Source organism: Heterodontus francisci, chromosome 8, assembly GCF_036365525.1.
Source record: "Heterodontus francisci isolate sHetFra1 chromosome 8, sHetFra1.hap1, whole genome shotgun sequence".
NCBI classification, from domain to species: domain Eukaryota; kingdom Metazoa; phylum Chordata; class Chondrichthyes; order Heterodontiformes; family Heterodontidae; genus Heterodontus; species Heterodontus francisci.
Window position 1 is genome coordinate 70,500,682 of NC_090378.1, and position 10,173 is coordinate 70,510,854.

At 40.6% G+C, this 10,173-nt stretch overlaps 1 protein-coding gene across 1 annotated transcript in view; it reads right to left on the reverse strand.

Annotated features, from left to right (window-relative positions):
• The window catches only part of dnajc6 (DnaJ (Hsp40) homolog, subfamily C, member 6), a 174,579-nt gene that overhangs the window by 79,133 nt on the left and 85,273 nt on the right, over positions 1 to 10,173 (reverse strand). Inside the window, 3 exon segments of the mRNA XM_068038062.1 lie at positions 703 to 820; positions 4,562 to 4,756; positions 7,996 to 8,129. Coding sequence (XP_067894163.1) covers positions 703 to 820; positions 4,562 to 4,756; positions 7,996 to 8,129 — 447 coding nt within the window.

Below are 10,173 nucleotides of genomic sequence, written 5' to 3' on the forward strand. Positions count from 1 at the left end.
TGAGCAGTCAATTTATACAGTTACAGGAGGTTTACTTGATGAGCTGTTTCTTTAATTACATCATCTTCCCATGATCATATTATTCATATCAACCTCTTAATTAAGTTATTCATGTGCTTCACTGTGTCTTCCCCCTGACCTAGTCTACCTCTTGATTAGTCATGTGGTTCTTTGTGTCTCACAGACAAGCTTTTCTCAGGTTTCAGGAGCCTAAGCTTTATGCCAAGTATCCCATGATCCCCAGAGGCCCATCTCCCCTTACAATTCCTATGCCCCTTTCCAAATATTTCTTATCCAGAAGATGCATCCCCTGCTCCTTCGACCCTCTTCTCACCAAATTGCTAACAACCCACTTTCTCTTTCTGATCACTATGTTAACTGATATTTCAAATGGTTCTCTTTACTTAAGTACTGTCCTCTGCCAGCAGAGGCTGTAGAATAGCGATGGGAAACGCCAAATGATTTTTGATCTTTCCAAACTTGGGAATGGTCAGCACATGAGCTTTGCCATCATTCCAGTGATGTGAAGTCTCTTGTCCATTGCAGAGCAATTCCATTTTGTTTTATTACTGGCTTCAACATCAGCACCTGGAAAATATCACAATTTTGTACTTTCCCTATCTCTTGTTGTGAAGTTTAAGGAATTCACATATCCCCATTTCATAAATCTTTGAGTTAATTTTTGATGCCACATGGACTAACCTTTGCTTGAAGTCTTCCACCAATTGTTGATCGCATGTGAAAGGCAGCAACAACGACATCACCATGGGCACTAACACCCAAAGAAGCAAATATTTTTCCCTCCTGGATTCGGTGTTCTCTTTGGGATTAAATAAATTTAAAAATGGTAAAACCTTCTGCTAAATAGAATTTAAGAAAAATATTATTTTGTGCACAGCTCTTGTACGTTATCTTGAAGGATGGAGGAAAACAGTGCTCTAAACAAAAATGAAATTTTAAACAGTTAAAGGTATCACTAATAGAAGGTGTGGCTTCAAGAACAGTTGGATAATAAATTTCAGAGGATTCTAATTATTGAGAGGTATAATACATGGCCAGACATTACATTGTTCTCTTCTCCATTCAATCTCCCAATAAAACAGCCCAAAATAGTCTATATATACTTTCCATCTAGGGCATGTCCATTATATCAGCATTGTAGGTCACTCGAAAAAAAAACCCACAATGACTGAAATTTCTCAATAGTGATTGGTCCCTTTGAAATTTGAACAAAATTTACTTCACAGTCTCTGAACATAGCTCAAAACATTTGTCAAATATTTCAATTATATTTAACACCAGTTCTATTTTAAAATACACTTTATTCTGTACTACTGAAGTTAAATGTATGAAAATACTTAAGAATCCAGCTAAAGGTTTTATGCCCATTTTACTTCAAAACATTTCCTGTCAACATAGCTATTGAGTTCAGACATAAATACTGCACCTTTGTACACTGAAGCAAATGAGTGTGCAGGTAGGTTCACTGTTGCTTTATTCATACTTCATTTTATTTCTTCACTCGAACACAATTACTTGCTTATTGTACAACAAACCATCACGGATACTGATGTCATACTATGAACCATAATTAGAGCTTTGACACATGTGGTTGGGTCTACAAATTGCTTCTTTCAGCATCTAATTTCACCCTTATCTCCTGAAGGTGCTAACTAATACTGAAGTACAGTGCCAGAGATCATTAGAGTCAGGGACCGTTCTCAGAGTGGAAGGCAGCTAATATAGTTCCCATTGTTAAAAAGGGGACTAAGGCAGAACCAGATAACTCTAGCCCAATTAGTTTGGTATCAGTAATAGGGAAGATACTCGATGGAATCACTAGGGATGCAGCATATGTTCACATGAACACAGAATGTCATATCGGGGATAGCCAAAGTTTCTGGAAAAGAAGGTTGTGTCCTGCCAATCTGATTACATTGCTGCAGAATGACAGGAGTTTAATGGACAAGACTAATGCAGTAGATATTGCCTAACTGGACTTTCAGGCTTTTAATAAGGTAGTGCATAACGTAGACTTCTCTGCAAGACTGCATCTTGTGGAATTAGTGGCAATCTGCTGCAGTGGATTGAGATTTGGCTGAATGCCAGTACGTAGAAAGTGGCTGTGAATGGATCTGAATCTGCTTGCAGAGCGATTACCCGTGTCCCACAGGGACTGGTGTTAGGACCTTTACTATTTTAATCAGTGAACTACGTGTAGGTGTTGGGGGAATGTTGGTGGACTATTCCAAGATACGTTTGAGAGTTAGGACAGTAGAGGTTGCTTGATTATTACAAACAGAACTAGATTAGGGGGCAGGGGATCGTGCCAGTGTTTGGAAAATTATGTTGAACTTAGAAGAGTGCAGTCTCGCACATTGGCATGCCAAATACTAAATATACATGCACACTACAAAAAGTTAAAATCAGTGATGAAAGGAAGAGAGATCAATGTTTATCTTTGGCCTCCTTATCTCGAGAGACAATGGGTAAGCGCCTGGAGGTGGTCAGTGGTGTGTGGAGCAGCGCCTGGAGTGGCTATAATAGTTTAGAGATACGGCACTGAAACAGGCCCTTCGGCCTACCGAGTCTGCGCCGACCATCAACCACCCATTTTATACTAATCCTACACTAATTCCATATTCCTACCACATCCCCACCTGTCCCTATATTTCCCTACCACCTACCTATACTAGGGGCAATTTATAATGGCCAATTTAACGATCAACCTGCAAGTCTTTGGCATGTGGAAGGAAACCGGAGCACCCGGAGGAAACCCACACAGACACAGGGAGAACTTGCAAACTCCACACAGGCAGTACCCAGAATTGAACCCGGGTCACTGGAGCGGTGAGGCTGCGGTGCTAACCACTGCGCCACTGTGCCACACTTTAGCCCTGCCTTTATGGCTGTCTGCCAGCTCAATGTACGAGTGCACAATCTCTAAACGGTTCATAACCAATACTGTGAAGCTATAGCTAAAGCAAAATGATTGAGGTATTCATAGGACAATTCAACCATAAAAAAAATACCATTTTGTCCTTGTACAAGATTTTGGTTAGGCCTCAGTTAGAATACTGTATCCGGTTGGGGTCTAATGTGATGGGTAATATTGCGGTTTTGGAAACGCTGTAGATGAGGGCCACAAGATTAATTCCCAGTTTAAAGCACCTTAGTAACCCAGACAGGCCCAATGACAGATGGGTCTCTATTTTAGAGAAGCATAAATTATGGGGTGATATAGAATAATGAAGGCACTGGATTGTGTTTATGCAGACCAATTATTTAAACTGAATAGGTTAAGGAGGACCAGGGGTTACAATTACAAGTTATGCAAGGTCAGATCCAGGTTGGATGTTGGGTAGATCCTTTCAGGTTTCCCAGAGAATAGTGAACCAGTGGAACAGCCTGCGAGCTTGTGTGATGAACATTAATTCACTATTTCTTCAAGCAAGAGTTGGACCCGTTTCTGGTTGGGATGGAGATCACCTTGTACAAGTAGTAAATAGCCTGTTACATAAATCAGAGCCAATCAGATCTCCTGGGCTAGTTTTGATCACCCGTGGATGTTGAAAGAATTTTCCACTTTTTCACCCAATTAGCCTTTGTTTTTAATCTGAGCTTTAATCTCTCCCAGGAGAACAGCACTGCGGGTGTACCTACTCCACTTGGACTACAGCGGTTCAAGAAGGTGGCTCACCATCACCTTCTCGAAAGCAATTAGGGATGGGCAATAAATGCTGGCCTAGCCAGTGATGCCCACATCCTGTAAAGGGAAAAAAAAAGAATGCACTGCTCCCAGCGGAGATGGTGTACATGGTGTGATGCATAAAGAATCATAACATATTCACTGGATGGTGCAGTAAGTCTTTACCTGCTTGTCATCATTTTATATGCTCATAAGCCTACCCACATTCTGATAGCTTGTCCAAATCGTAGCCTTGAAAGTGTGTTGGCAAGCTATTAACCATGGAGTGAGTGACACAGGCAAGCTTGATTCTGCCCTCGTCAAAAGCTGACACTAGAGTCATTCAACAGTGATGCCCTACCGAGTTCAGCTAACAGCTTACAACTGCTAACAAAGCCTAAAAGTTTATAGTTTGTATGGCTCACATCTCCACTAGCCAATGCATCGATCACTGAGCCGTTCAGAGAGCTAACATTTGCTGTTTCATTGCTGTATTGTGCATAGCTCCGACATGGATCCTCTACACAGCTACCCGATACCCAAGGCTAGAAAATCATTGAGCACAATATTAGCAAATATTTGAAAACATTCAAGTGACATTCCTCTGTTCAATACTTTAGCAAAGATGTTATTCAGTTGCTTTTATATGGATTAATGGATTGTTAAACCAACGGATGCAGGAATCATACATACATGATAAGCATTTGTACACCAACATTGCTGACCGTACTTTCTGAGATCTGATATTTTGAACAGTAGTGATAACTGTTTTGGTAGGACTCATGTCACCTTCTGATCAAATGCATGGTCACATTCGAGAAGTCTGCACAGAAAACTGTCAAATAATATCTCCCAAAATTGAATGCTACTTACCTCATTTTATCATAATCTTGTGCAGTTGTAAAAATTTTTGTTTCACCAATAAAAACCTCGAAGAAAGGTCGGCAGCCATTCCTTTGTTTATTGAAGCATGGGACTGGGCTCACAGTGACAGTTTTAATGATGAGGGGTTTGCAGTGTGGGAGTGTGGGTTTTTCAGAAACCATTTCACAGATATATCCAATATATCTGAAATGAAAAACATATAAGGCAACATTTTGTACACTGTCCTTGCCAAGATGAACATTTATTCTCTTCAAAACGTTCTATAATCAGGCCTTTAAAGATGGAGACTAAACAGAAGTAAATGGGGGAAACCCCATAGATATGACAAAATGTCTTTTAATATCAACTCAAAATGCACTTAGATCTTTTAGGAGAAGTTTTTTCCCTAGAGGTCGGAACCCAAAAGAGAATGAAGGAGGCAGAAGCGGGGAAAAATAGATGGTTTCACATTAACTAGTATATCAAAATTAGAAATTAATTTAGACCAGCTGTAGTACAACCCTACAATCAGTGAAATGAAAAGATGGACTCCAATTATTTCTTGGATCATTCACTATAAATTTATGGTACTGCTAAATCAAAGAAATGTTTGTTGTCTAACCAGCAGGAATGCTCCCCTCTAAAATGTATTTAGCACAATTATAGTTGCAAAACAAATACATTACATGGGCTGAATTTCTTCACTTTTTCTTTCCCCTCACAGGGTCACCAATTCATCCTGCGATACAATTCCACAATTGCCAGTTAGTCTCCAGTAACATAGCAGTTATGTTACGAGATGTTACAAAACTAGTTATTTTAAAAGACTAGTTATGTTCCTAGGTCTGGACTAATGGATCTGGGGACACAAGTTCAAATCCCACCACAGCAGCTGGGGAATTTAAATTCAGTGAATTAAATAAATCTGGAATAAAAAGTGAGCATCAGTAATACTTTTATTGTATTATATGTATTATTGCTGGTAACAGTGACCACATAACTACTGGATTGTGGTAAAAACCCAACTGGTTCACTAATGTCCTTTAGGGAAAGGAATCTGGCATCCTTACCCAGACTGGCCTACATCTGACTCCAGACTCACCACAGGTGATTGACGCTTAACTGTCTTCTGAAATGGCCTCAAGCCACTAAGTTGTCAAAAAGGTAGCTCACCACCACCTTCTCAAGGGCAATTCGGAATAGGCAACGAATGCTGGCTTTCCTAGTGACCCCCACATCCCGTGGATTAATTTAAAAAAAACCTCAGTAATGATAATTCATGAGAGCCTGGACAACAAATATCTGCTAGCTATTGCACCATTAAGGACATCACAGCTAAGCCCATTCTTATCTTTACCCAATGTTCCCACTCCCTGCTTTACAGCACAGTGATCAGGATTGTGAATTCAAGCTGATTTTCCCCTCCCCTGCTATACTGAGCCAAATACCATGCTTCTACTTTCATTGAAGTAGAGAGAATCTAAATCAGTGCAAACAAAGGATTAGCCCTGGCACCTTTACTATTTGTATGGCTCATCACAACACCAGGTATTTACTCAGAGATAGGAAGACAGACAGGTTAGTAGAATGGGCAGGCTACAAATGCAGCTGACTATGGGCAAATGTGAGGTTATGCATTTTGGGAGGAAACACACCAAAAAATACCGAGCGCAGATGAACAGAGAAACCAAGGGCTTCAAATACATAACTGCCTAAAAGAGCGTATGTGCAAACCCCCCCACCCCCCACAAAATAGCCAAAGCGCATTTTGGGTTTTCTAAATAGGGTGTAGAACAGAAGGATAAAGCAGTAATGACAAATTTATATACATCATTGACTAGGTCACAACTAGAGAAGCATGTGCAATTTTCAGTGTGCTATTATTGGAAGACCCCAATACCAAAGAGAGCGTTCAGCATAGTTAGCTGGATGATGCAAAGGATGGACAACCAGAGTTATGAGGAGAGACTGGAGATGCCGGAACTATTTCTACTGGAGCAGAGAAGACCAAGAGGAGATTTAATTGAACTTCAGAAAATTATCAAGTGTGTTTTGATTCCCTACTGACTGCTAGCAATATGGGACTATCAATCTAAATTATCACTAAGAGAATAAAAAAAAGAGAGGATGGAAGAAATTTCTTCAGTGGGTTGATGGAGCATGAAATGCTTTGCCACAGGGAGTGGTTTAAACAGAGAGCATTGTTTCAGTTAAGACAATTGGATAAATGTCTGACAGGACCAATGGAGAGAGAGCAGGGCAGTGGGATAAGTTTTGGGTTGTTTTGAATTGGGGGGGGCGGGGGGAGAAAAGGAAGCGGGGTGGCAGGGAAAAAAAAGAGAGATCTTCACTGAGGTCTGGTTAGCACTCAAATCTTGTCTGCTTCCAAGTCTCAGGAGCTTGTCCTTTTGCAAAAGACTGCTAGTTTTTCCACAGTTGGGGGGAGCAGTCAAATGATGGTCCAGTGTCCTCATTCGCAATTTAATTAGATTATGGTCTAGATATTTCTAATCGCTCTCGAGTCTCATTGTTTCAATGTTGACCCCCTAGAGGTACAACTCCACTGTTAATGTTCCAAGATGGCTTTGAATGTTTTGCCATTAGAAGCAAAGCTGTTAGCGGTTTCCAAATTCATGAGGCATTGTCCTTTACGCAACATTAGACATGCAGCTCCCATTTGATGTCCTGGAATGTGAGGTATTTCAGTGCAAATTGTGGTGGCCATCTTGGCTGCCAACTTTTAAAAAGTTAACTGTAGAATCCCAGCTCCTTTTTAAAAGTTTAATGTAGGTTTCCAACCAATGAATTAAAAAAACTCATTTGGTATGGTTTTCTTGACAGTGGCATGAGGCCAGGAAATGGTGATGGGCTGGCCTGTTGGCAGGTAGTTGAGGATGGAGGGACTGGGGCTTTTACTAGGAGAAAAATCAGGGATGGAGCCACGCGAGGCCATCTGAATCAGTGAGCATGCTCTGCACCTATGGGTACACTGGACACTTTCCCAAACCCTATAAACAGTCCCGACTCCACTCTTAGTAGACAGTCACTTACTGTCTACACTACATTCTAATAGTTTGACTCCCAGGATCACATCATAAAGAGAACTTCTGACAAAAAAAAACACTTGAAAAAGATCCTTTGTCTCAATGGGTACATTCTTTCCAAAGACCAAGTCAAATTCGCTTCTTGATCTCTTTCCAATTTAACTTCTCGAAGGATAGAGCACATTCAAGATAAAATTCTGTAGAATTTCTCTCTAACGCACTGAGTTAATCAAGTAGACTCCTATCCACTGTAATATTATTTAACCCGAGCCAGATGTGGTCCTAACAGCACATTATGTTGTAAAGAGCATCCGATAGGACCAAAGCAATCACAAAAGGTTTAGTGGTATTAGAACAATGAAAGGTTACTTATGATGGTTAATCTCTGACATTGCTTACCTCCTGTGAGAAGGCCAAAGTACAGGCCCTGGTTTTTTAGTATTAAACAACTGAATGGCCGGAACTGGGCAAGAGAAAAGATGGCAGAAGCAGAACATTCCACAGACTAAAACAGCAGAGGCAGGACAGCCATCCTGGAATAGTAAAAAAATAAAATCCAAATTCATGAGCAGGTTACAAAACACATTTCATGCACTTTTCAAAGTAAAAGATGATAAAATATTCCTGCCCCCACTGCCCCGGCATCTCAGCCAGGCAGTCTTCTTACTCCTCACAGAACCAATAGCTATTTCATCCACATGAGATGGAATAAGTACAACATAAAATCCATAATGCCAACTTTTTAAGCATGCCTTAATTGGTAGCAGTGCAATAGAATACAAATAATGCTGAGGCCAGAGGTGCAGAGAACTACCTCAACAGGTAACTGTGCCATGTGCAGCAAATGGAAATGGCTAACATTCCATTTTTTTTCCCTGGTGATGCCAGTCTGATTGTTCTGGTTTTCACACATCTGGCCTATAACGAATCATCCTCAAACACCAGGAAATGCCCAGTAATCATGAATGCATGGGTATGCATAGCTTTGGGAACTCCAGCACATTACAGAATCTGTCCACATTGGAATATTGTAGTATATAGTTATCCCGTAAACAATAGGCAGACAAGGACTATTCAGTTGAAACCAGTGTACCTACCATAAATAGAAAAATAATCTTGTTGAATTAACATTTGAAAATTGAAAAGTAAATTAATGACAAAGAACTCAGTTCACCAGTATTATTTATCACAAATGTATATGCCTACCCCCACTTCTTTTCTCCTCTCTACAGGTACCAGTTCTTCACGGTGTACAATCCCATGGACAGCTGCAGACCCCAATACCTTGAAATACCTACTCTTCATATGTCAGCCAAGTCACAAGTGTCAACATTCACGCGTCACCCAGCTATTTTATCAAGGATACGACAGCAAAATTCAGCTGATATCTATTTTCCAGCGAGAGACAGTGGATTGTAATTGATAGCGAACAACCTGATTGATTTTCCTCGTCCTCAATCCAGTCCAGAAATGCCAAAGCATAGCATCCTGTATGCTTCCCTAGTTAAATAAAAAGCAAAATACTGCAGATGCAAAATTCAGGTATCAATGATTTGGATGTGGGGACCAAATGTAGTATTTCCAAGTTCGCGAATGACACAAAACTAGGTGGGAATGTGTGTTGTGAGGAAGATGCAAAGCGGCTTCGAGGGGATTTGGACAGACTTAGTGAGTGGGCAAGAACATGGCAGATGGAATGTAATGTGGAAAAATGTGAGGTTATCCACTTTGGTAGGAGGAATAGATGTGCAGAGTATTTCTTAAATGGTTAAGAGATTAGAAAATGTAGATGTACAAAGGGACCTGGTGTCCTTGTCAATAAGTCACTGAAAGCTAACATGCAGGTGCAGCAAACAATTAAGAAGGCTAATGGTATGTCAGCCTTTATTGCAAGAAGATTTGAGTACAGGAGTAGTGAAGTCTTGCTTCAATTGTATAGATCCTGGTTCGACCACACTTGGAGTAGTGCGCGCAGTTTTGGTCCCCTTACCTTAGGAAGGATATTATTGCCATAGAGGGAGTGCAACGAAAGGTCACCAGACTTGTTCCCAGGATGGTGGGACTGTCCTATGAAGAGTGATTGGGAAACTAGGCCTGTATTCTCTAGAGCTTGAGAGGTGATCTCATTGAAACCTACAAAATACGTAAAGGGATAGACAGAGTAGATGCAGGTAAGGTGTTTCCTCTGGTTGGAGAGCTTAGAACCCGGGGACACAATTTCAAAATAAGGGGGAAACCACTTAGGGCAGAGATGAGGGGAAATTTCTTTACTCAGAGGTTGTGAATCTTTGGAATTCTCTACCTCAGAGAGCTGTGAAAGCTCAGTCATTGAGTATGTTTAAAGCAGAGATGGACAGATTTCTAAATACAAATGACATAAGGAGATATGAGGATAGTGTGGGAAAAAGGCATTCAAGTGGATGATCCACCACGATCGTATTGAATGCTGGGGCAGGCTCAATGGCCTACTCTTGCTCTTATGTTCCTATGCTGAGAGAGAGAAAGAAAGAGAGAAAGAGAGAAAGAAAGAGAGAAAGAGAGAGAAAGAAAGAGAGAGAAAGAAAGAGAGAGAAAGAA